This window comes from Lontra canadensis, unplaced genomic scaffold (assembly GCF_010015895.1).
Source record: "Lontra canadensis isolate GAN:19392208 unplaced genomic scaffold, GSC_riverotter_1.0 scaffold70, whole genome shotgun sequence".
Taxonomy (NCBI): Eukaryota; Metazoa; Chordata; class Mammalia; order Carnivora; family Mustelidae; genus Lontra; species Lontra canadensis.
In genome coordinates, this window is record NW_022631064.1 from 5,117,402 (window position 1) to 5,144,538 (window position 27,137).

Sequence of the window (27,137 nt, forward strand, 5' to 3'; positions counted from 1 at the left end):
TCTTCTACTACTCCCTCGGTTTATAGACAGGTAGGGAGTGAGGACAGAGGTCACACAAGTTAAAATGGGGCCAGTAAACCAGATTTCCTAGCAGCCGCTGTTTATTTCATTGGAGTGTGTTAGAAGATACTAAGAAACCAAAAGCAGAATGAAAAGCAAAGAACAGACCAAAACCAACCATCCAAGTAAAACAAAACAAAGCAAAAATAACAGCAAGAGCTTGAACTTGTAAAGGTGTTTGTCTGGCCTTGATTTTGAGGAAGAGTCCCTGGCAGCCTGACCTGCCTTCCCTCACAGCCCAGATTCAGAGGTCTGCCTGTGCTGCCTGTTGGTTGCTTGGAGTGAACAGTTAACTTTTTTTTTTTTTAGAGATTTTATTTATTTTTTTGACAGAGAGTGAGAGAGGGAACACAAGCAGGGGGAATGAGAGAGGAGAATCAAGCTTCCAGCTGAGCAGGGAGCCGGATTCAGGGCTCGATCCCAGAACCCTGGGATCATGACCTGAGCTGAAGGCAGACTCTTAACGACTGAGCCACCCAGGCCCTCCCCCTTTTTTTTAAACAGGAGAAAATATCTTGAGTTATTAATAGCCATTCAGGCATTTAGAATTTATTGGAGGATACAGAGAAGAAACTCTGAGTTAGTTTAAGAAAAAAAAAAAAAGGACACTGTCATTGGGATGTAGTGGGATAAATGCAGAGGTGTGGAGAAGGTCAGGGCTCTGTGGGAGCAAAGATGAAGGGTGACTAACCCAACCTGGGATGATGGGCAGGAATCTGGGCAGAGGCTGACCTGAGAAGGCTTTCTCAAAGAGGCGATGTCTGAACTGAGGCCGACACCGGACATGATTGATCGGTTTATAGCAGGAGGGTTTATTAAGTACAAAGTCCTGAGATAGGAGAGACCATTGTAGGAGAGGCCAGACTTTTCTCCTCTACTGTCTTAAATGTATTTCCTGGGCCCCGCAAATTAAATGGACAAAAGAGGAGCAGAAGGAAAAAAAGAAAGTTTAATTGCATACACACACGGGAGTTCACCAAAAAATGTACCTCAAGGAGGTGGTTAGAATTTGGGGCTTATATACTTTTTTTTTTTTTTTAAGAGGCAGAGGGAGAATCTTAATCAGGCTCCACACCCCACACAGAGCCCGATGCAGGGCCCGATCTCATAATCCTGAGATCATGACCTGAGCCAAAATTAAGAGTTGCCTGCTTAACTGACGGAGCCACCCAAACACCCCGCTTATGTACTATCTTGACGAGGTACAATGAAGTGTGGAGAAGAGGCTACGCAAGGACGGGGTTTTAGGTTTCTGGATGAGCATTAAATTGTAGGAAGACGACTAGGAAATGTGTGGTAAGTAAGGATTGTTGAGTTAGGTTTTTGTGTAGATAAGAGTCCTCTCAGGTGGTAAGATTTATCCCTGAGGTAATTCTCTTTCTGGTGCGGGAAAGGGAAACACCTTTACAAAAGGAAATTTATGCCCTGTTTTTTGGCCAGGATGGGGAGGGTGAGAGCTAATTGCTTCAGCTCAAAACAGTCTTTATGTCAGAGTGACACATTTCAGGGTGACATACTCTGATCCCCTTCACCATGTTCTCTTCAGGATTTATCAAGAAGCTTGGGAGTCCTGCTGTTCTAGTGAGGATAGGCTGGTCAAAGGAAGACATGCTAAGGGCGTCTTGCCAAGGAGCTGTGGCAAGGGCGGTGACAGACCACTGAATTGCATGGACTTGTGTTTAGACAGGATGACCTGGACACAGTGTGGAGACAGGCCTGAGGGGTGGGAAAGAGTGTGCTTCAGTCCTATATGATTCTTTTGGTTCTAATACTCTGCAAAAAGTTATTGATAATTTAGGGCTTAATGGACTTTATGGCATAGGCTGAGAATTTAACATATGTGTGTATATATGTACCTATGTATGTATATATGTAGATACACACAAAGAAATAAATATCAATCATTGTTTGTATAGAAAATATGTTTGATTTCCAGCACAGAGACAGACTTCTCATTTGATTAGTAAAAAGCTTGAGGCCTGCCATGAAGTAGGGGATTTTGAGGCTCCCTGGTTTTTTTGCTCTGTCATCCACTTAAGATTTTCATATCTTAGTGGGGAAGAAATGAACTAGAATCTTTTTAAAATGTATGCTTCAGTCCTAGTACCCATGGTGAGTCTGTCTTTGTATTTTCAATGCAAACTATGCTGACTGCTCCCTCCTATTTTATAGATGAGGAAGATGAGGTGCCCCTGGAAAAGCTGTTGTACTGTGTCCCTTAGCCATAGATTGATTGGGGTATAGACAGCCCTCTCCTCATTTTATTTATTTATGTATTTATTAAAGACACAGTGTACTCCTGGATACATGTGTCATGAAAAATGATTTTTTTTTTTTTGTGCCTTATACCCAGAGATCTTCCTAACATTTTGCACTTGCTTTCCACTTAAAAAAAAAAAAAAGAAAGAAATTACTTATTTACTAGAAAAAGAGAGCGAGGGAGCGAGAGTAGGGAAGGGAGGAAGCAGAGGGAGAGGGATAAGCAGACTCCATGAGAGCACGAAACCCCCCTGTGGGGCTTGATTTCATGATCTGAGCTGAAATCAGGAGTCCGATGCTCAGCCGGCTGAGCCACCCTGGCCCCCATGCTTTCCACCTTCTAACACCACATTTACACTTACTTCTTTGGCTCATTTTTAAACTAATCTCTACATTCAGTGTGGGGCTTGAACTCACAACCCTGAGATCAAGAATCCCACGCTCCACTGACTGAGCCAGCCAGGGCACCCCCGGCTCATTTTAGAAAGGGCAGACTGCATATATGGGCAGATTATGTGGTTATGGGTTTGATAGGAATTTCATGCATGGTTTACTTTTCTTTTGATATTTCATCAGTCCACAGGTGTGAAAAGTCTTTAGTGACCATTCAAGTAGTATGAACGGATTTCTTTCATGATTGTTTTTGTATTAGTGGGTTATAGAATATCTTATTTCAAGTCCTTATGGAGGACCATGTTTTAGAAAGCAGGGAAGTATGGGAACAAGACTCAAATTTCTCTTGTGCTTTGGGATTATATAGTCATTATCTTCTTGGGCACTGGGTGGGGCAGAATTTGAACCTTCCTGTGATCCAGCAAACCAAGTCCTAATATATAGCATTTATGTGGCATCACCCCTCCTTAATATTAGTTTAGGTGTTTCTTCTTCTTCTTCTTTTTTTTTTTTAAGCAGTAGCATCCCTATATACAAAACCCATTTTGTGTGCCTGCTTGATATCACAGGCTGACTATACACCACACACTATGAAAACAGCCACACACTAAAGAGCTAGAGAAAATTAAACTTTAATTATGTGAGTATGTATATGCTTCCCCTTCTGGTTTGTTTTTGTCTTACCTAATATTTACTGAAATTTACTTGTTTGTAAATGGAGGACTCCCGTGATAATACATACATGGGTATTTCCCATCTACATACATGATATAAAATGTAAGGTATTGAGAATGTATTTGGCACAAGGGCGCTAATATAGAATTAATACAAATGTCATTTGTTCCCCCCAAAATTCATTGAGCATCACTGTGCTGAGACAGAGAATTCCTGTCCTTGGAAAACTCATCCTCTACCTCCCACAGCTGAAAGTAAAGCAATAATCATACTATGATGAGTTTTAAATTCTGACCAAGGAACCCAGAGGAGAAACACATTACCTAGCCTGAAAAAAGCAATGACTTCAGGTAGCCTTTATTTTTTTTCTCTCCTTTATGGGCCGGAAGCCAAATGAAAGGACAAGTTTTTTCTAGCATTGCTTTTAAAAAATTTCTCTGTTGGCTACTCTTTGTTCTATGTAGTTTGTAACGTTTGAGAAGAAATGATATCCCCCATCCCTCCCGTCCCCCCACTCCGCCCCCCACAGAAATCTCGTGTTTACTCTGCATCTTGAAAATACCTGCATTTCTCCTTTGAGGGACAAACTGAAACTGGCCAAGTGCTGCCCAAGGAGCCTCAGCCGCCCAGCTCCCCAGTAGCAGGAACGCCCCGTAGGAATGCCGTGGTCTGGCTCATGGGAAGTTCTTAGCCCTGATCACTTAACTCTTCTAACAACATCAGCTCCGCATTTATGTGGTATTCAGCCTAAGAAGTGATTTTACAAAGTGGAGTGCGTTTCCTCCTTATAACTTCTGTGTAAGGTCCACGGGGCAGGTGTTGTTAACCCTCTTCTGGCTCTTTGTCTCCATGTATGGTTTTTTGTTTGTTTGTTTGCTTGTTTTCCCTCCCAGTTTCTTTTCATTGTGGTAAGATACACCTAACATAAACTCTTCCGTCTTCACCACTTCTCAGTGTCCAGTTCAGTGGCATTCAGCACATTCCCACTGTTGTGCTGCCGTCACCGCCGTCTGTCTCCAGAACTCTTTCATCGGGGAAAGCAGAACTCCATACTCATTAGACAAGAACTCCCCACTGCCCGCTCTTCCCCAGCCCCTGGCCACCACCTCTCTGCTTTCTATGATTTGTAACCCTCCTCTGTTTTTGCACATGAGGACCCTGAGATCCCTAGCCATGGGCGAACCGTCTGGTGTGTCGCCGTTTGCAAGTGAGCGACACACCTGGGACAGGGATCCGGGCTCAGCCTTGCATCCCAGCACGTTTTCAGCAACATCACACCGCAGGTAGGACAGTGAGAAAGGGTGATTGGTAGACTAGGTAACAGCTTTCTGTTAGAAATAAGAAAACCCTCCAATAGGGAAGGGATTTTTTTTTTTTTAATTAAAAAACTAGCAAAACGAAATAGGAGCTGCCTATGTATCTCTTGCCAATCTGATGTTCTGTCGTTTGTTTGAAATACTGTGAAGGAGTACAGCTTGCTTTGCTTCAGGAAAGAATTGAAAAGATACAGTCTCTGGTTTTAGTTTCCAGCTCTGTCTGATTTGCAATATGTGCCGGCAAGAGAAACAGCATCTGTTTGGGCAGTTTCTTTTTTTTTTTTTCCTGAAAAAAAAAAAAAAAAAAACAGTAAGTCCTGGGGTCCATTTTCTTAGTGAGGAGGGTCTGAGACATGCTTTCTAGTTTACATGAAAATGAACTTCTGTTCTTTTGCAACTGTTCTCACTTTGCTCTGGAACTCACATCCCCCATGAAGGCAGAAGAAAACATTAAGTTGTCAATAAAAGATCCCATCATCTGTTCACATTTCAAATAGTCTCTTTTAGAGTGACTCAGATTTTCTTGGGGGAAATGGGAGAGGCAAGTGCCCAGTCAGGTAAAAATTTAAACTCTGCATCAGGCCTATTATCTTCTTTCTCAAAGGCTCCCCCGGGCCCTCTTTCCCAAAAGTACCTGGGTGTGGGACGAAGTTCCATGGAGATAGAGCCTTGCCCTGGGAATTGCTCTCTGATTGACAGCCCCACCCACTTGTTTTTGATTAACCTGTGTTGTCACTGTCTCTGCCACCAAAGCACCTGTGATGGCTGGATCTGTTGGTATGCTCATGACCCCAAGAACTTGGCATTCCACACTGGCTTTGGCCAGTCCATGGGGGCCTGAGGTCCATGGCCACTCTCATTTGCCCTTTGCTCCAGGGTCATCCAAGTTGTCTTTTAAAAACACCTTATTTTGCAATACTTTCAAACTGAGCACAAGAGTATGAGAATAAGAGTATTTGTATATCCCTAGTCCATTTTTAACACTTTGCCACATTTGTTTTATTGTTCTTTCTCTGTTAGCACATCATTTTATGTCTTTCTGAGTCATTTGGGAATAGGATCCAGTCCAGAGAAAGTAGTCTAGGAGGGGGCATTGAGATCTTCCTCAAGTGAGCAAGGGAGGTAATGTTTGTTCTTTCCTTTTCTCTGCTTTCTTCCAACTCTCCTTTTTCCTGAGTTAAGTTCTCCACTCTCTTGAACTCTTCCTTCTATTGAACTGGCTTTGAGGCCTTTCTGTCCCTGGCTCTTGGCTCCTAGTTGCATTTCCAGTTGTTGGTGCTCTTGGACCAGTGTGTTCTTGGGAGGTGTGTTAACAGGTGTGTTGTTGGGAGCACATGGGTGTATTGCTGACTACCATGTGCTCCTGTGTCTGTTTATTCAGGAAGTCAGGCTCTCCACTTGCATGGCAGGTCTGCCTGGGGACAGTTGGCAGACAGCTTGCTAACATGTATGCAAGCTTTTGGTTGAACTTTTTTTTAAAATTAATTATTTGAGAGAGAGAAAGAGAGAGAGAAAACACAGGCACACTAGGTAGCAGGGGAGGGGCAGAGGGAGAAGGAGAGAGAATCCTTAAGCAGATTCCCTGCTGAGCACAGAGCCCCTACACAGCCTTGATCCCAGGACCTGAGATGATGACCCGAGCCAAAATCAGAAGTTCGATGCTCAACCAACTGAGCCATACATGTGCCCCTAGCTGGACTTTTCTTCTCCTCCTTCTCCTCCTCCTCCTCCTCCTCCTCCTCCTCCTCCTCCTCCTCCTCCTCCTTCTTCTTCTTCTTCTTCTTTTTTTTTTTGGTAAGATCTTTGTTTATTTATTTGACAAGGATAGCGAGAGCAAGCAGGAAGAACAGCATGTAGAGGGAGAGGGAGAAACAGGCTTCCTCGCTGAGCAGGGAAGCCCAGTGCAGGACTCGATCCCAGGATCCTAGGATCTTGACCTGAGCTGAAGGCAGACGTTTAACTGACTGAGACACTAGGCGCCCCTTCTAGATGGACTTTTGATCCAAAGTTAGGAACTTATAAGCAGGATTAAAAAAAATGTGACTTGTGGCTCAGTCATGATCGTATCTGACACGTATCTGACACATGATATAGTGCCTGCAGTGTGGTGCTCCTAGACGTTTGTGAGGGAAAACTAAACTTTAATTTACTAAATTTAACCCTTCCATTTAGTGCATTACTTTTTTAGATGGTGGTCCATTCCCCGCTACCTTTTCCAGCTTTATTTTTGCAGAGTTGGTTACCATGTTTTATATCTTCTAACCCAGTTTCTAATAAAAATGTAAAAGGAGGGTAAAAGGAAGTACCTTTCCAGTAACTCCATCTTTTGTGAAGGACTTTCATTTTACATCTTTCATATAAGCATATGGCTTGTTGACATGCTCATGGGCATGGTGTACTGCATTTTTCAGATCTGCCAAAGATGGGAATGGGGCTAGTATCAAGAACTCATTAGAGTGTCTACTGATTTCCACCTGGGAGAGCCAGTTCCTTTCAATAAAGGAATAAACCCATTTTCAGCAAATAGGTAGATACATTAAAAATCAGGTTGAGATCATAAATGTATATATAAAATAACACATTTGAAAGCAATTCAGGAGTATATTATTACAGGTATTTTAAGTTAGAAACTTAAAATAGCATGGAAATGTGTTGTCAGTGTAGGAAACAGAAAAGATAAAATTAGAAAAACTGCAACATGCAAGTACTGATTTTCTCAAAGTAGTGAAAATTTGGAAGAGTTCAATAAGGTCTAAAATAACATTAGAGACACATTGGGTAATGATGTATTCTATCTTCCTTACATGGAAAGGACTAAAAATAATATACTGTTCTTGCATTTTTTTCCAGAGAACTATTGTAAGCTGCGTGTGACAGTAGAGGGGGTGAACAGAGGGTGTTTCCTTAAATTAATATTCAAATGTTCCCTTCATGAATTTGAACTTAAATTGCTCAAAATATATAGTTTTTTCCCAATTATTAAAAATACTGCATGATCATTTTTGAAACTTTGGAAAAAAAAATCAAAAAGCACAAAGAATATAAAAATCTCCCAAGCTCCACAGATAATATGAAAGAAAGTTTGCAGTTTTGATTGTCCTAAGCCTAAGCATGGACTATTTAGGGGCAGGTTAATTAGTTCATAGATTCATTAGTATCTGACTTAATGGAATAATTATATCCTTTGTTGGTGCTTGTCTTTTGTTTTTTTTTTAGCGTGTAGATCCTCCCTATAACAGAACAGGACTTGAGTGGAGAGAAAATGGTGGCATTCCTTTGCTTTGATTCTGTAGCACCAGTGAGAGGCTGGGGTTGAGGTTGGCAGTGCATTTGGGGATACCTGTTGATTTTTGGGCTGTTCTTGCTCAGTCAGCTGCAGCAGCCACATCTCCCCTCTTCCTTGATTATAGGCTGTGAGAATGGCTATTTGAAGGAATCAGCCATTGGGCAGAATTTGTTCTTGTGAGTTTTCTTTAGTGAAACACAAGCTGATCATGTGGTCGAAATTTATAAGCAGTGGATTTCCCAGGAACCTGGTGGTGGTGTCCACGAGTCTTGTGTTTATAACTCCAGTGGACACCCATCCAGACTGTGGATTGTATATAAATGGTGCCTCCCAGAACGTACCAGTTGGTCTGTTTACTTTCATTCCTTTTCTCCCCAAAAGAGAGATTTTAACTTTGATGAAAAAACTTAAAGGATACTAAGTGTCTTTTTATTAATTTTTGAAATTTCATTTCATTTTTTCTTCTTTTTGAAAAGGGCTAGCAGGGCACCTGGGTGGCTCTTTGGTTAAGTGTCTGTCTTTAGCTCAGGTCACAATCTCAGGGTCCCAGGATCAAGCCCTGCATGGGGATCCCTGCCCCATGGGGGAGTCTACTTCTCCCTCTCACTCTCCTTCTGTGCTCTCTCTCTCTCTCTCTTAAATAAATAAATAAAGTCTTAAAAAAAAATGGGGCTAGCTTTGGGCACCTGAGTGGCTCAGTCAGTTAAGTGTCTACCTTTGGCTCAGGTCATGATCCCAGAGTCCTAGGATCAAGCCCCATGTCAGGCTTTCTGCTCAGCACAGGATCTGTTTCTCCCTTCCCCTCTGCCCCTCCCTCACTCATGTACGCATGTACTCTCTCTTAAATAAATAAATAAAATCTTAAAAAAAAATGGGTTAGCTTTTATTTCATTGTTCAGGACCATAGCACGTTCTGTTGGATTTATTGGGGAAATTAAATTTGAATTGATTCTACTAATTATGATTTGAATGAGAGGAAAAAGTATTAAAAATAGCTGTAAGCTTTTCATTTGAAATAGTTTTACCTACTGATTAAAAATTAGAGCAGTATGAAACTCAGTAGTAAAAAGACAAATAGCCCATTTAAAAAATGGCCAAAGAACCTGGATAGTCATTTCTCCAAAGAAGATATACAAATAGCCATTAAGTACCTAAACAAATGCTCAATCACTAGTCATTAGACAAATGCAAGTCAAAACCACAATGAGATACCATCACACCCACTAAGATGAATAATAATAAGCATTGGCTGAGGTACGGAGAAGTTGGAACACTCCTACATTGCTGGTAAGAATGTAAAATCACATAGCCACTTGGAAAAACACTCTGGCAGTTTTTTGAAATGTCAAGTATAAACTTACCATATGACTCAGCAATTATCTTCCTAGGTATATAGCCAAGGAAAATGAATTACATTTCTATACAAGAGCTTGTACATGAATATTAATAGCAGCATTATTCAAAATAGCTAAAAAATGGGGGACACCTGGGTGGCTTAGTTGGTTGTATGTCCAACTTTTGATTTTGGCTCAGGTTATGATCTCAGGTCATGGGATCAAGCCCCACATCTGGCTCTGTGCTTGACAGGAGTCTGCTTGATATTCTTTCTCTCTCCCACTGCCCCTTCCCCCCACTCTTGAGCACAAGTGCTCTCTCTCCCTCTCTCTCTAAAATAAGTAAATAAATCTTTAAAAAAAATACCCCAAAAGTGGAAATAACACATATATCCATCAACTGATAAAATGATAAACAAAATGTGTTCTATCCATACACTGGAATGGCAATAGAAAGGAATGAAGTACTGATACATCATCAACGTGTACTTTGAAGACTTTATGCTAAGTGAAAAAGCAAGTCACGGAAGACTGCATATTCTATCAGTCCATTAATATGAAATGTCCAGACTAGAAAAAAACCTGTGGATACTGAAAGCAGATTCGTTGTTGCCTAAGACTAGAGGTGGAGGGGAGAAATGCAGCGTGAGTGCTAATGGATGGATGCAAGGTTTCTTTTGGGTGACAAAATGTTGTAAAATTAGATTGTGATGATAGGGACACCAGCGTGGCTTAGTCAGTTAGGCATCTGATTCTTGGTTATTGCTCATGATCTCAAGGTTGTTGGATGGAGTCTCTGCACTCAACGGGGAGTCTGCTTGAGAGTCTCTCCCTCTCCCTCCTCCGTGACCCTCCCCCAACTCTCTCTCTCATGAATAAATAAAATCTTAGATTGTGGTGAAAGCTCAACACTTCTAAGAATGTACTAAAGCCCTTGACTGTGTACTTTACATGGGTGAATTGTATGGTCTGTGAATTATATCTCAATAAAGCTGTTTAAAAACTTTTTAAAAAAGGCATAAAATCAGGGCAAAAGAAGGACAAGTTTTCCAACAGAATTGAAAACATTGAGATATGATGTATTATTTTTCTTATCTTTTATCAACCCAATAACAGTATTTTCCACTATCCAAAAATACATTTCTTTTAACTTATGGATATAACATCTAGGTTACGCTTAGGAGTAGAACAGTCAAGTCATTCTGTTCAGTTAAATTTTTAATAATTGTGCTTACTTTGGTGGTACAGATTCTAAGACTGAAGCAGTCTAAGGAGCATTTAGCTAGAGGACATCTGAACCTCAGTGCAGTGTTCCATGTATTAGAAACATTGAAGGAAAAAAGACCTGAATAAATATGTGTATAGAAGAGAAAATATAGTATTGTAGAGGTAGTGTTAAAAAACAAAGTTCAGCCTAGTAAATTTGAAGATCTAACTGGCTTTATTTAACAATTCATTAATTGGGCAGCATCCCATCTATCAAGTACAGGGGAGGTCTGAGGAGTTGTACAAAACAGCAGGATTTTATAGAAAGAAGGGTGGGGCCGGAAAGTTGTTAGCAAAAGGAAAGGATTATTCCAGGCAGGGTCGCTTTCCTATAGGAGGGAAAGTAGCAGGTCTTACCTTGCAGGTTACCTCATCTTGCTCTGGGGAATGGAGAACGCCCCTGTGGCAGACTCATGGAGGACTCATTGACCCCAGGTGGGGAAAATTCCTGACTGATTGGTTAAGACTATTTTTCTGGGGGAGGTTGAAACTAGAATTAGATTAGTTATTAAACCCCAGTTTGGAACTCTAAGAGACAAAGAGACACCATTTTGGGCTTGTGGTTTTTCCTTTTAACAACGTCAAAGACTTACTGATCGAGGAAATCAGCAAGATGGCAAAACTGGTTCCAGGAGCATTTGGGCAACTGATGAATGTTGGAATAAGATATTTATAGGAGAAACTTTTTAATCTCCTGTAAGACAGTATTTGCACAAATACTAGACCAAAAAAATCTGTAAGTTTATGTATTATTTTACATAATATGAACCTTAATTGGTAGTAAATAGTAAATCAAAGAAACTGATATTCCTTACAGAATGAAATATTGCTTGGTGGGTCCGTTAATGCTCCAAGATGACGTTGAGAGGACATGCTCTTTTTTCTTTGTGTTTCTTCTAAGCCAAGGAGTAGCTGAAAGATGACTTATTCACTGGCGTGGGGATAATTGCCTATTCATGTGGGAAACAATTAAATTTAACTCTCACACTATACAAAAATGGATTCCAGGTATATGCCTGTCATTTTCTCTCTGTATTTGAAACATTTATCATAAAAAAAGAAGAAAATAGGTAGTTGATGAAATACTATATAGTAGTCTAAGTGAGTGAATTAGGTCTATATCAAAAAATACTGTTGAATAAAAAAATCCATATGTAGCCTGATGTACTGACTGTGATATTAATATAAATTTTAAAATACTATAGAATTTCAGGGACTTCGTGTACATGTATACAAAGGCATAAAGGACTAGAAGGCATAAAGGACTAGAACTTTTATACCTCTGAAAATGTGAATAAAATCTAACATTTTATTAATAATTATTAAGTTTTGCTGAGTGCAAATCTGTTATTGTCTGGTAAGGATAGTGTAATTGTAGCTTTGAAACATGCAACATTTACCTGGCATAGCAGACTTGATTTTAGTGGAACTTAATAAATTTTAGTATTTTATATAGATGGTATGTCACATCACTGGGGAAAATACATGGTCTTTAAAAAATTATCTTGGGGAGTGCCTGGGTGGTTCAGTGGGTTAAGTCTCTGCCTTTGGCTCAGGTCTTGATCTCAGGGTCTTGGGATGGAGCCCCACCATCGCCATAGGGCTTTCTGCTCAGCAGGGAGCCTGCTTCCGCCGCTTTCTCTGCCTACTCCTCTGCTTATTTGTGATCTCTCTCTGTCAAATAAATAAATAAAAATCTTTTAAAAAATAATAAGAAATCATCCTGGGGAAAATGGCAAAAGATTAAGAAAAAATACACAGCACTTTCTTGTACCATATATTCAAATTATAAATAGATCAACAAATTGAATTTTAAAAAATGACAGCACCGGTAAAATTATGCTATATAATCTTTGTGGAGGGAAGGTTTTTTTAAGTATTATGTCCTCAAAGTCAGAAATGTTAAAGGAAAGTGATTAGTTTTGATTAAATAAAAATTTCAATATTGGGGAGAATTTTGTAATTGAAGCTGAAGGCAAATGAGAAATGGGGTCATTTCTACAGTAATTTCGGCGACCATGTTTTTCTAGCCCTTATAAATGAATCTGTAATAGAACAGATGGGCAAGAATGGTCCAGATAGGTAGATGACGGCTTTGTGAATATCTTTCTCTTTGCTTCTAAGCAGAGGTAACCGTCAGTGTCCTCGAGTCTGGTTTGTGTAAGTGCTGGGTGCTTCCCCTATTCTGGTAAAAATGGCATTGTGATGGAAAACAACCTGTCTTAACCTACATTTCTTTCTATGTATGGTTGGTGTTTTCTTTTCTCCCAACCACCTTTGTGAGAAGAACCTTGATTTTCCCTTAACCTGATGTATAAAATTTAGGGAACTTGATATGTGCAAGATAGATTGAATGTTGAATCTAAAATAGTACAGGGTATTGGGAAATCTGAAAGGTGGGCTAGAATCAAACTCCACTTAATTGAGGGCATTGCACACTTAAAATTTAAAAAGAAAAAAAAAAAAAGCTTCCCTAGGGAAAGTCAATAACCCTTTTCTCTGTATGGCTTGTGTATAGTTAAGGTGAATGGAAGGGGGAGGTTGGGGCTTCTGTTACAACACGGGGTGGGGCTTACTCTTAAACTGGGTTTCCTTCTCTTGCTTGGACCTGCCTCCATGTGTCTCTGGAGGGAGCTCTGGGTCAATAAAATGGCCCAAGTCTGTAAACCAGATCAGTCCCCACCTCCTCTTTGTTTCCTTAGCACTCTGTGGTGTATGTGTAATGGGAAATGGAGCCATTTATTAAAAGAATATACCTTGCAAAATATATGTCCTTTAACTCAAGAATTTATACTCGGGAAATAATCAGGCTAGTGACTAAAGAGCTTATTACAATAGTGTTTGTAATTGCAAAACATTGGGAGCAACTTACATCTCCCCAAATAAGGGACAAATAACAAATTATGTTACAGTAACTATAATAAAGCAACTCTGTCGAGAAGAAAAGATTCAGGATAAGTTAAACATATGATGAAGGAAACTAGAACCTGTCACCCCATGATTTGACCTAAAAATCATTTTGAGCTGAAGGCAATCAAGAAGCAGTAAACACTGGAAAAGCTCCCCTTTTCCTGCCTAAACGCAGGAAATAAATTCTCCTTTTACTGGAGAAAGACATTTGTATCAGCTTAGCAACTCTGGAAACCTTTTTAAAGTAACCGTTGTCTTCTTAGTTACTTCTTCATCATATACTATTCTGAGCCCCAACCTTTGTCTCGCCACTTCTTCACAAATGTGAAAGCTGCTTTCTTCTTTGGGGTCTTCGGTCTCTTGTGAAGGCTCCCATGTACAGGATGAGTCAAGTAAAATATATATGCTTTTCTCCTGTTAATCTGTCTTTCTCCGTTTTATTGCCAGACCCAGCCAGGGACTCTAAGAGGGTCAAGGAAAACTTCTTCCATCCTTACAATAGTATTCCATTTCAATAAAGTATAAAAATGCATGTATAGATTTACCTGGGAAAAGATCTGGGAGGATATTTATATACAGGATACAGTGTTGTCTTTGGGTGGAGAGCTGTGAGGGTGATTTTTTTTCTTTTTTGTGTGCTAGAATAAACAAAATAAGTTTATTTTATTGCTGCTATATTTCAGAAATGTTCACCATGTAACAGTACATAGATTTTTGTTACTGGATTTTAAAAATTGATTAGACATAGAGGTGAGATGTATTAAATAATTGAAGGTCTTATGTTGTATACTTGAATTTATGGGGACTTTTCCTGTAGGACAAAGAAATAAAAACCTCATTCTGTTTTGTTTTGTTTTGCTTTTTTATTAATAGGTTTTCTCGCACAGATATGGCAACAAGCAGCCGTCCCTTTGCATCACTTGATACAAAACTGGCCTCTGGACGGCCCGGATCATCTAATGTGAGCAGGTCAGGAAGAGGGTGCAGGTGTTTTCGGGACAACAGGGGAGAGCAGTACAACCCTTTAGTGAATTGCAGTGTTGATGTTACAATAGGCAAAATAAGCAGGTGTATTCCCTATTTTATAAATTAGGGAAGGAGAGGCAGAGCTGCTAAAGGACTCGTGAATGGATGGCACTGTTACCTAAAAAGAAACCAAGCTAAATTCAACATTTGGGACACACATTCCCTTTTGAGGCTTTTGTATCTTAAAATTTTTTAAATCATCAATTTCCTTTATAAAATATTATAACCACATTGCCAAGCATTGGAGAAAATGGAAGGAAGGAGAAACATCTACCATAAATATGACTTCTTAAACTGTATTCTCGTCTTTTCCTGGGCATATGCTTCTGTCTGATATGGATGCAGCCATAGCGTTTTCACTGAATGTTGCAGTATGATTATTTCTCTACTTACATTCTTCTTGTATCCTTGGCTTAAAGAGCATTTTAAGAAATGTTGATTGTAGAAAATTCAGGAAATATAGAAAACTACAAAGGAAAGAGAAAAATGTATATTACTATCACTATAACTTTGTGTGTGTGTATGTGTATCCTTTTTTTTCCTCTTTATATATAGAGTGCTTTTTTTTCTAATTACTTGGCATCATGTTCTACATACTATTTAGTAACCTGCTTTTTAAAAATTTTGTTATTATTTTTTACCCTGCCCCTCCTCCTTTTTTTGTACCTGCTTTTTCAAAGTTAATGTATCATTACATTTTTCCTTTCCATTAATATCTTTGTACTATCACAGTTGCTAAATAATATTCCTTTCTTGCCCATTCTAGAATTAATATAATGAGTTCTTTCTTTTCGAACATGTATGTTTCTTTATCAGATATTAAAGGTGACTCTGTGAAAGTTATGTTTTATACTATGAGAAAGGGCTTTTTGTCTATCCTTACAGGCTTATTAAACTTTAAGTTATACACCAGATCTTTAGCATTTGAGATTTTGCATTTGAAATTTCAGCTACTTGTGAGTGTGTTCCTAATACTCGTGGTTTTGGCAGTTTGCCTTAGGGCTCAGCTCTCAGAGTACAACGAAGGGGTGTGATAATTTGAAGATTGATGAGTGGAGATGAAGCTGGAACTAACTCCTAAGGATCTTAAAGTCATTTATTTTTCACATTACGATTTCATTCCATACGTCTCTGCTTGTGGAAATCTGAGCTTTCTATAGGAATATGAGTCTCTCCCTCAGGGTTAACCTCTAACTCGTCTGATAGTTTCCTAAGTAACTACTGCATCAACCTTTCTAGATCTTCCTTGATTTGTGGTGGGCTTACATCCCAAATGAGCCCATCATAAGTTGAAAATGCATTCAGTGTTTCTAACCTACTGAACATCACAGCTTAGCCTTGCCTACCTTGAATGTGCTCAGAGCACTTAACGTTAGCCTGCAGTTGGGCAAAAGCATCAGAACCCATTTCTGGTAGAAGAGTAACTGAAGTGGGATTTTGTTTTCATGCTTGAAGGAAGGGATTTGAAGAGGTTGGTGGCATGGAAATGTGATTTTAAGTTCTTTTAAATTATCATACTGTTCATTTACTTACTGAAATATTTTCCTATTAGAAGTTGTTACACAGGGGTGCCTGGGTGGCTTTGTCAGTTAAGCATCCGACTCTTGATCTCAGCTCTGTTGTTGATCTCAGGGTCCTGAATTCACACCCTGTGTTGGGCTCCATGCTGGGCAGGGAACCTACTTAAAAAAAAAAAGTTACACAAAACATTTTGGAGAAGGCTCTGATTTTATTATTTATTATTTGTTTATTTGTCTGTCTATTTTGGTTGAGGGGGAGGGCACAGGCAGGGGGAGAGAGAGAGAGAATCTTAAGCAGGCTACATGCCTGACACAGGGCTCGATCTCACAAATCCGAGATCACGACCTAAGCCGAAATCGAGTTGGACACTTAACTGATTGAGCCACCCAGGCACTCTAAGGGCCTTAATTTTAAAGAGCAAAATTTCTATCAAATAACAGATAACTTTTAATAAAGGGTAAAATCATAATGATTATACAGATGTAGAAATAAACACGTTAAAGATTTTACTTAACTCGTTCATCAGTGAGGGAATGAGGCAGATGTTATAACAGTTTCAAAGGAGAAATTGAAACAGCACAAATTTATATGGAGTAAAAGAATATTGAAATTAATGTCCAAAGTCAGCAAAACTAGCTTTTTGTATGCTGAAGGAGAAGAGGTAATTGAACCTCTACTAGTCAGGATAGAATTTACATGTCTATGGACATGTTAATAGACAATTATTTTCCATTGCTCTCAGTTACAATTTACAGAGTTGCAATTCAACACTAAAAAACCGAATCTATTAAAAAATGGGTGGAGGACCTGAATAGATATTTTTCCCAAAAGACATACAGATGGCTAACAGACACATGGAAAGATGCGCAACATCACTAACTATTGGAGAAATGCAAATCAAAACCACAGTGAGATATCAATTATATCTGTCAGAATGCCTAAAATTACAAAAAAAAAAAAAAAAAAAGACAAGACATAACAAATGTTGCCCAGGAATTGGAGAAAAGGGAACCCTCATGCATTCTTGGTGGGCATGTAAACTGGCACAGCCACTGTGGAAAACAGAACGGAAGTTCCTCAAAAAAGGAAACGTTGAAATGCCATACGATCCATTTTCATTGCTAGGTATTTACCAAAAGAAAAGGATTCAAAAAGATGGTGCACCCCATGGTTATTCACATTCTTTACAATAACCAAGATATGGAAGCCAAGATACAGAAGATCTGGACACCCAAGTGTCCAACCATAGATAAATGGATAAAGAAGATATGGTGTATGTGTACAATGGAATATCACTCAGCCATAAAAAAACGATGAGATCTTGCCATTTGCAATAGCATAGATGGACCTAGAGGATATAATGTTAAGTGAAGTAAGTCAGACTGAGAAAGACAAATATATTCAACACTTATGTGTTGAATCTAAAAAACAAAACAAATGGATAAACAAAATGCAGAATCAGACCTATAAATGTAGAAAACAGATGGTTGCTAGAGGGATGGGGTGGGTGGGTGGGTCGGCAAAATGGATGAAGGAGAGTGGGACATACAGGCTTCCACTTAGGGAATAAATAAGTTGTGGGAATAAAAGCATAGGGAAATAGTCCATGATATTAGACTAACATTGTACCATGACAGATGGTAGCTACATTTGTGGCAAGAATAGCAAGAGAAGATGAGTCATACACCTGAAACTAAGGAAGCATTGTGTGTCCACTATACTCTAATTAAAAAAGAAAATACAGTTTACAGAGTTGCAAGATAGTTCCCTAGAATCAAAAAGCAATTTGAAGGGGTCTCTTCTACAGTCTAGATAATCATGCATAGTTTTCCGCCAAAGCATGTTTTTCCCCCCTACATGATCAAACTAAACCCCAATAACTTTCCCCTCTCCTATGAGTAAAGGTAGTTCCCCTGCTTGTGGTCTTTGTGCCTGCTATGAGCCTTATTTGTCAATTTCTTCCACCCTCATAACCGCTTCATAAAGTAGGTGGTGGTGGTGTTCCCATTTTTACAGATGAGCGAGTCAGGCTTCAGAACGTTAAAGACATAGCTACTCAGTGGTAGAGTTAGAATTCCAGCCTTCCGTCTCCAAAGTGTCCACGCACACACACATGCGACAATGTGCTTATAGTAAAAGCTGTAGACATTCTGTATATTTTTCCTTGGTCTTTAGGTCAACATCAAACAAGGTGGATCTCAAGTGTGGCCTAGAAGAATGTGAAGTGGCATTGAACTTATTTCTAAGTAACAAATTTACAGATGCCTTAGAATTGCTTCGACCATGGTAATTAACTTTATTTCTTTCAGATAAAATATATTTTTTTCAGATGTTTCTGATGATTCTTTCTTTCATGTCATGCTTGTCAGTTAATTTATCTGCATTTCCACCTGCACATTTCTAAGCTAATTTGGTGGAGACCCTCTACCGTTGGTCAGTTTTAATATCCAGTTAAGAAATCTGTCTTTTCAAATTTAATCAGTAGAACGTTTCTTACTCTCATATTTTTATTTCTTTATGTGTTGAAATACTGTCACTGTATATAGTTTCATAGAGCTTCATTTTGCTTTCCTCAGTGAAATGTTTTTATGGATATGCCTTTAAAGCTTATATATTAAAAAAAGTTTCCTTTGAAATAGAATGGGAAGAACTAGAATATGCTAATCTCAAATGTTCAAGAAGAAATATAAGATAATTAAAAAATGTTCTTGGGACTCCCTATTTATGTGATAAATAAGTTAAGCGATTTAATTTCAGTTAATAATACCTGTTCGTTTTTCAAATGTGGCAGCAACACCCATGCTCAGCCTTGATACTAGATGTCACCTTGACCACAGCCCATGTGGACGTATGTGACTATGTCTGCAGTGTGCCCGGAGCTTGACAGGAATAGTCTTACATTGTGCCTTCAGACATAGTCACTTGCTTGGATGAAGCTTAGATCTTATATCACAATTTTTTATTCATTTTTCTTTTTTCTTTTATTATTCTTTTTTAAAGATTCTATTTATTTGAGAGAGAGAGAGAGCATGGGCAGGAGTTGGTGGGGAGAGGCAGAGGGAGAGGGAGAAGCAGACTCTCCACTGAGCAGGGAGCCAGACGTGGGGCTCAATCCCACGACCCTGAGATTATGACCTGATTTGAAGGCAGACGCTTAACTGAGTCTCCCATGCACCCTAACAATTTTTTAGAGGGTTACTTGAGCACAATAGTGGGAATCTCATTTCTTTGGTCAGTAGGGTAATGTGATTCTGATCACAGACTTTCAATCTTACTAAACTTGTGGTGGTGAACACTGGATAATGATAGAATTGCCTAATCTCTATGTCGTACACCTGAAACTAATATACCATCCTATGTCAGCTACACATTTCAATTAAAAAAATTACATTACCTCCTCAGATGCTGCTGTGGTAATTCTATTACAATGTAGAAGAGCTGTGAGTATTTCAGACCTTAGGAACAGATGATAAAATAGATGTTTTTTTTTTTTTTTTCCACAGCTGAAGGACATTGTCCAGTGTTGTCTTTTTTTTTTTTTAAGATTTTATTTATTTATTTGACAGAGAGAGAGAGAGATCACAAGTAGGCAGAGAGGCAGGCAGAGAGAGGGGGAAGCAGGCTCCCTGCCGAGCTCGATCCCAGGACGCTGAGATCATGACCTGAGCCCAAGGCAGAGGCTTAACCCACTGAGCCACCCAGGCGCCCCCCAGTGTTGTCTTCAACACATGTCTGTCCTGCTTGTCTTCTGCCTTGTTTCCCTTTGTCCTTACCAGTCCTCAGACTTCTCTTTCTTCTTTCTACTTCCCTGTTTATTTCTCTCGGCCTGCCTACCTTTTTCTTTTTATCTCTCCTCTCTGAGCTTACCTGCCTATCTCCTTTGTTTTTTATTCACACAAGATTCCTTTTTTCCATCTCAGACACCCAGCTGGTCATAACACAGAATGAAAAGAAGTGATTATTTTATTTGGTCAGGTTTTATATTCTCTGATCTTTATGCAAATTTCGTTGTTAAACATATGTTTTTCCCACGTGAGTTCCTGTTTTCCTCTTGGAACTTTGGGTTTAAAATTTGAGGTTTAAGGGCGCCTGGGTGGCTCATTTGGTTAAGCGACTGCCTTCGGCTCAGGTCACGATCCTGGAGTCCCAGGATTGAGTCCCACATCAGGCTCCCTGCTCCACGTGGAGTCGGTCTCTCCCTCTGACCTTCCCTTCTTGTGCTCTCTCTCTCTCTCATTCCCTCCTTCTCAAATAAATAAGTAAAATCTTAAAAAAAATAAAATGATTAAAAAAGTTATAAAATGTGAAGTTTAAAACCACAATACATAATTAATTTTGCGCTGCTCCTAACTCCTTGTGATTTTTTCCAGACAGCCAGTGACCTCACTAGTCAGGACAGACTGCAAATTACCAAAGGATGTTTAGACTATTTCCATAGGGGAAAAGAATAATGTGTCTTGCATTTGTTTTTCGTAGCTATGGGCTATTGTGCATTATATTTGAATTAAAAACAGAATCGTGCATTACCATTTTAAATCTTACAACAAATTGACCTAATGAGAAGTTTTGAGAAAGAGATGGTGAGGTTTTCACAGCCTGAAAGTCTGGGATGTGTGGTCCATTAGGACTGATCAATGCCCTTAAGAGTCCAAGCAATTCTCACAGATAATTTAGTAATTGTAATTGTCAAGAACTTTAATCATAAATTGTAGATAATGGGATTAGATTAGATATGAGGTCTAAAACGTACTTTTGCATGGGCCCATTGGGGCTGCCCTAATTTATTGCAAAAATCTTGCTTTCCTTTGGCCTCCGGATTCTGTATCAGAATCTCCCTGTCACAAAATGCATTTCTAGTGCCCTTTATTTTAGTACTTATATCAGAGCTGAAGATAGTAAGTATATTGCCTGGTGTTCAACTGGGAAAAATTGGTTTGCTTTGAAATGTTTTCAAGGAAAAGAGTCCGCAGGCTGCCCCCTTGTGCTGAAACAGAGAAAAACAATTGTCGGCTTCTGCTTCAACCTGGAACATTCTGTGCAGCCTGTGGAGGCTCAATTTGGAAAGTCCTTGATATTTGAGTTTTTTAGGACATGCCTTTCTCAGTCTGTATTATTTCAGTGATTATGGTGTAGGAGTAAAAGTTACCACTATCAAAGTCACGATATGCATTTATTAGGATTTCTTCTGATTAGTATCAGACAAGACCTGCATGCTTTTAATTCTAATTGGAATGTATTAATTCCCTGTGTTTTGCCCCCAGGGCTAAGGAGAGTATGTACCATGCTTTGGGCTACAGTACTATTGTGGTGTTGCAGGCAGTCATGACCTTTGAGCAACAGGACATCCAGAACGGCATCTCTGCCATGAAGGACGCATTACAAACCTGCCAAAAGTATGAATTGAGTAATTAACTACTTGAGATACAACTACAAACCTTTATGTCTGTGTGACAAAGTGATTGTGGTTTGCTGATGGAAACCTCTGTTTGAAGTCTTCCCCAATTGTAGTAAGGGACTTGTACTCCAAAGCTTCCTGGCCTCATGTAGTTCCATGTAATAGAGTTAACATTTCCTATTAAGAATTATAGTAGATTCTTGTTTGGCCAACCACTTGGCATCTATACCTCCACCTTTTCCCCCCCCTTCCTTCTTTCTTTCTGTTCTTTTCTTTCCTTCTTTCCTTCCTTCCTTCCTCCGGTAGCTTGAACCACAGAGAAAAACTGAGGGAGACATGTGTGGGGTCAGCAGCACACATCTCTCAAGAGGTCTCTCTGGAGTGGATGAGTTCAGCTACTGCCTGCCAAGCCAGTGTGTCCTTTTATGCAGGAGATGCTGCCTATTCAGAAGGGAGAGTTTTATTTGTCTAAAAGGACATATTTGGACACTTCCAGTTGGTGAAAATGAGACGGATTTTCAGTTTTATTTTAATCTTTGCTCTGTGTGTATAGCAAGACCCCAGCAGCAGCTGTTAACTGGCATTGGTGAAGTTTAACATGAAACTATGTCCTTGTGTCATTATGTTGCCACGCTACAAATGAAGAGAGTTTCTAAATACTGCCCTCTAAGTGATTCTTAACCTGCAGGTGCCTCTTCCCCCAGAAATATTGATTTCGGCCAACAGATCAGGGAAGGTGCTTGGCAGGGTTAGCATTCATTGTTTTGTGTGGGTTTGTCCACTCATGTGTCCAGTAAACCTGGGTGGAGTGCCCACAGGATGCCTGCCCAGTGCTGGGTGCTGGGTGTGCAGTGTGGAAAAGAGTGGTCCCTGTGCTATAGACTTGAGGGTTTAGTGTTTCTCCTTGCTAACTCTTTGGTGTGACTATGACAAAAATGAATGTCAAAGGAAAATGAGCCTGGCCTGATTTATTGTCATTTTTTCTTTCTCTTTCCCATCTCCCCTTCTGCTTATTCTCCACAGATACAGGAAAAAATGCACAGTTGTAGAATCTTTCTCAAGTCTTCTTTCTAGAGGATCATTGGAGCAGCTGACTGAAGGTAAGACCTGTTTAAAGATTAAGTTTTTCCTGTCTTTGGAAAGTTAAAACATGATCATACTTATAAAATTCAGTATGCAAGTGTAGGATATAAAGGACATGGAATATCTTTTTCCTTTTCCCATCATACTCACCCACTGGTAATGGGTTAATGGATTAGGATTCCCCACATAACAGAGTGGGGTTCAAAGCTGATCTGCTTTTCTGCAAGCCACAGTTCTTTCCACTGTACCCCACACTTTCTCTGGTAGGCTTGTAGAAAAGGGAACAAAATGTTCACATATGGATGAGGGAAATGTTGAATCATTCCTATGTGAGACATCCTGAAAGTAGATGGTGCTGTGTTACTATCTTTTTATAATTTTTTTTTACATGGCACTTTAGAAAATCTGGACTTACTTACTTATTACTACTTATTAAAAAAGAAAACAAACAATGAGATACTACTATATACCTATTAGAACTTCCATAATCTGAAACACAACCACCAAATGCTGGCAGAGATGTAGAGTGAAAGGAACCCTTATCCACGGCTTGTGGGAATGCAAAAATGGTACAGCTACGTTGGGAGACAGTTTGGCAATTTCTTATAAAACTATACAATCCAGCAATCAATCTCCTTAATATTTACCCAAAGGAGCAGAAAACTTATATCTGCATGTGGATGTTTACAGCAGCTTTATTTATAATTGCCAAAACATGTAAGCAACCAAGATTTCCTTTAGTAGGTGAGTGGATAAATGAACTATGGTCCATCCAGACAAATGGAGTATTATTCAGCACTGAAAAGAAATGAACCATCAAGCCATGAAAAGACCCAGAGTGACCTTAAGTGCATATTATTAAGTGAAAGACACCAATCTGAAAAGGCATCAGGCTATAGGATTCCAAGCGTATGACATTCTGGAAAAGGTCAAACTGTGACAAGATCAGTGGTTGCCCACGGTCGGGGTGTACAGATGAGTATGTGGAGCACGGGGGATTTTTAGGATCATGAAAAAACTTTGTAAGATATCATAATGATGGATACATGTCTTTATACATTTGTCCAAACCATAGAATGTACGTCACCAAGAAGGAACTGTAATGTGAATTGTAGATGTTGGGTGATCATGATGTGTCCACGGAAGTTCATCAATTCATCAGGGGTGGTTAAGCACACATGGGGCAAGGGATACATGGGGAATTTCTGTACCTTCCCCTCAATTTTGCTGCAGACCTAAAACTGCTTTCAAAAATAGTCTTAATTAGAAAATAATAAACGTAAATTAGCTTGTGACTATAGCATAGTCTGAGAAACAGGTTTATTTAGACTTTTACACCCAAAGGCTTGTTTAGCTAACATTTTAGCACAGGGTGAAGCTATTTCCTTCTGTAGACTAAGGAAATATAATTAAGAAATGTTCTGGTAAGGTAACTATTCATAAATGCCAAATGGTTAATTTTGAGAATGGGGGAACTGCCCAATATAAATCAAGCAGAGTGAAGGAATGTGACTTTTATAAATTAAGTTGCATTTTATTCCTAATGAGTTTGGCTGTCACTACAACCCGAACAGACTTTGTGTTCAAGGGAGCATGTCACAACATTGTAGCTTTAGTATGTGATTTGTTTTTCCTCTTGGTAATTTTCATGTACATCCTTGAGTGGCTGGTTGTCTGCAGGAGTCAGTATATTTAATTAAATTTTTCGTGGGTTTAACATGAACATACACTTTCTTCTCTCAGGGCTGGCATATTGCCCTGAATGTTTTTCAAATTTCCTTTAAAAACAGATATGTGAATGCAGTACTTAGGATGTGAACGGGATTTAACCGGAAGGACACTTACATATGGTAGACAGAGTTCAAATTTCCTTGCGTTTTATCTCTGCCTTCTTGGTCCATGGTTTGGCTGCTCTGAGGTTTGTCCTTTTTTTTTTTTTTAAGATTTTATTTATTGATTTGACAGAGATCACAAGTAGGCAGAGAGGCAGGCAGAGAGAGAGGGGGAAGCAGGCTCCCTGCTGAACAGAGAGCCAGATGTGGGGCTCGATCCCAGGACCCTGGAATCAAGACCTGAGCTGAAGGCAGAGGCTTTAACCCACTGAGCCACCCCGGTGCCCCGGTTTGTCCATTTTTAACTTCATCCTGATGCAGCCAGTCCTTCTGCTCAGACCTCTGCACGGACTCAGTGTTACCTGTTGTTACCGGTCTCTGACATGGTTGAGCCTTGACTTACCTTTCCAGACTTATTTTACACTCCTCCCTTTACACACCTGTGCTTCATCACACGAGCCCCCCGGCCTTCCCCCCGCCATACACAATCTGTGTCACTGAGCAGACTTTCAAAGTGAGCAATGCCAAAACTCTTTCCACTCTGTTGCAAATGAACCTAAGAAGAGGAAATTCAGGTGTCTCTGTAAAAATCGAAGCCTCCACTTTTCATTCCCCCGAACACTGAGAAAACTGGGGGGTGGGGGCACATGTAGAGGTGAGGCATTCTGAAGGACCGAGTTCCTGGCTGGTGATGGCCACCAGAATGTGCACAGGCCCTACATCTGTGAGGTTGGCCCCAGCGGTAGGCGGGCTGTTGAAGGATCTCTGCCGCCTGGTTGCTTCTTTGTCAGTCCAACCTTTGGCCTGTGAGCATGGTAGGGATTGCGCCCAGTTTGCGAGAACCAGCCTGTCATGTGTCTGGTGGCAGCGACAGGGGATGGGGTCTGTGTGTAAGTGAAAGAAACAGAGTGCTAGTACTTCTCCACTTTGACCCAACAGCATCGCACAAACACGGAAGTACCCTACTTTTCAGCTATTTACATCACATAAAAATGTCCTGCTTTCTGAGCTTTTATGAAAAAGCCCAACGTGGACCAAGGGCAGTAGTCTCTGAGAAAGTAGTTACAAAAACCGAGGGCTTACTCTCCATAGTGAGCTCTGCCCAGCTCCTCATTTGATTCTTTAGCTGTGAAGTGAAGACGTTACCAGCTAGACTTTATGAACGAGGTGGCCGGCTGCAGAGAGGTGGATACCCATGACACGGCAGAACCTTTCCCCCAACCCGGGCTGTTAAATCCCCCAAGCTCATTTACTTAAATAAAATGCCAGTTTGCATCCCATGGATAAAATAGGAATCTGCTGATTTTGTTTATGCAAAAATGCAAAGATTTCCCTCCCACCCCAGTCTCTGCAAGTGTAAGGTATTGTTTGGGAAGCCCGGCCATGTGTTTTGGGGCATTCCATATGTCCCTGGGATATACATAGCTTTACAGAGTCCCTTTTGTGAGTGCCTCGTTCCTGCACTAGATAGCTCAGCGATCAAAATAGCCTGGAATTGTGCTAGTGTGAGCTCTTTTTAGATCATGTCTTCGGTGTGTGAGGAGTCATGACTTGGGGGTGCTGGTCCATACTTGTTCACAGAACTCCAGAGTACTGCCTCTTTCTCTTTAAGAGTACTGCCTCTTTCTCTTTAAGTTAATGGTGTGTCTAGTCATTGCCATGATTATCATACCTGCATATTTTGAAGCTAGAATTCATAAATTTAAGATAGTTTTTTTCAATCTCTCTAACTGGGTTAAACTTCTGTATTACTATTAAGTTAAAGAGTGATTTTTTTTTAAGTGCTTTTAAATTTTGGTTTCTTCTTGTGAGCTGAGTTTGGGTCTCTGGCGCCAAGCCCCTGACTTTTTGCGGTTATATTTGAGTGGGACCAAAGATGACTTCCTTAAATCCTTTTACACATTCTAGGAAAATCTTGCCGAGGGACTAAGAACCGAGGTCATCGTTCTGCTTTTATGGAAGTACCAAAGCAACCTAGATTTCTCTCTTGGGTTCATGGAGCTGCAAGTCTTTCCTGAACATCTTAGAGCAATTACTGTGGACATAGGATTTTCCTTAATGTCATTTTATTTGTTTTTAATAGAGGAAATGCATGCCGAAATCTGTTATGCCGAGTGTCTCCTACAGAAAGCAGCACTCACGTTTGTGCAGGTAATAAATGTTTGGCTTCGAATCAGTAACGCCGGGGAAGCCTGCCAGTACTACATAGGAAAAATGGGGCTCATTCGATGTCCGTGCTTCAGTTCTTTTGACTTCGACTTGTAATGGAAGATACTTGTTGTTCTGATAAACTTGGACTGAAAAATGACCCCAGGGAGCTTTGTTCCTACTCAAATGCACTTGGAGTCTGTTTCGCATTTCAGTCTATTGGGAACCACTGCCTTGTAAAGGGACTGTTTTGCAACTACTGCACAGAATTTCTGGATGCTTCTCTGTATGAGAGGTGTGAGATTATCCCTCTTTGCATTTGCTAATGGTAGAGGGCTATAGGCCCTGGGCAAAAGAGGCGTCTTCATCCTTGCCCCTTCCCTTCTTTCACCAGATGCTTCAGCAAAGCTCAGGCATGCATGCTTGGAGCACCAGGCTTTTCATCCATACTTCCGATTTTATTTTCTCCCCTCCTTCTACTCTCATGCCCCTTTCTTGCTTTTATTTCTTCCTTTGGAAGAGCAGTTTAAAAAAGTCACTAAACCAAACCATGAATACCTTTCTTTAAGGGACATTTTAATTTGACCTCTAGGAACTGTTACAACCAGTGCCTTGTCTAACATTGAATCTTCC

At 39.9% G+C, this 27,137-nt stretch overlaps 1 protein-coding gene across 3 annotated transcripts in view; it reads left to right on the forward strand.

The window, feature by feature from the left end:
• TTC39B (tetratricopeptide repeat domain 39B) overlaps window positions 1-27,137 on the forward strand; it is a 124,013-nt gene that overhangs the window by 56,251 nt on the left and 40,625 nt on the right. For all 3 annotated transcript variants that reach the window (XM_032880565.1, XM_032880567.1, XM_032880566.1), the window contains 5 exons: window positions 14,373-14,468; window positions 18,222-18,332; window positions 21,308-21,439; window positions 22,465-22,541; window positions 26,440-26,507. In XM_032880565.1, the coding sequence (XP_032736456.1) occupies window positions 14,373-14,468; window positions 18,222-18,332; window positions 21,308-21,439; window positions 22,465-22,541; window positions 26,440-26,507 (484 nt within the window). The remainder of the gene's footprint in view (window positions 1-14,372; window positions 14,469-18,221; window positions 18,333-21,307; window positions 21,440-22,464; window positions 22,542-26,439; window positions 26,508-27,137) is intronic.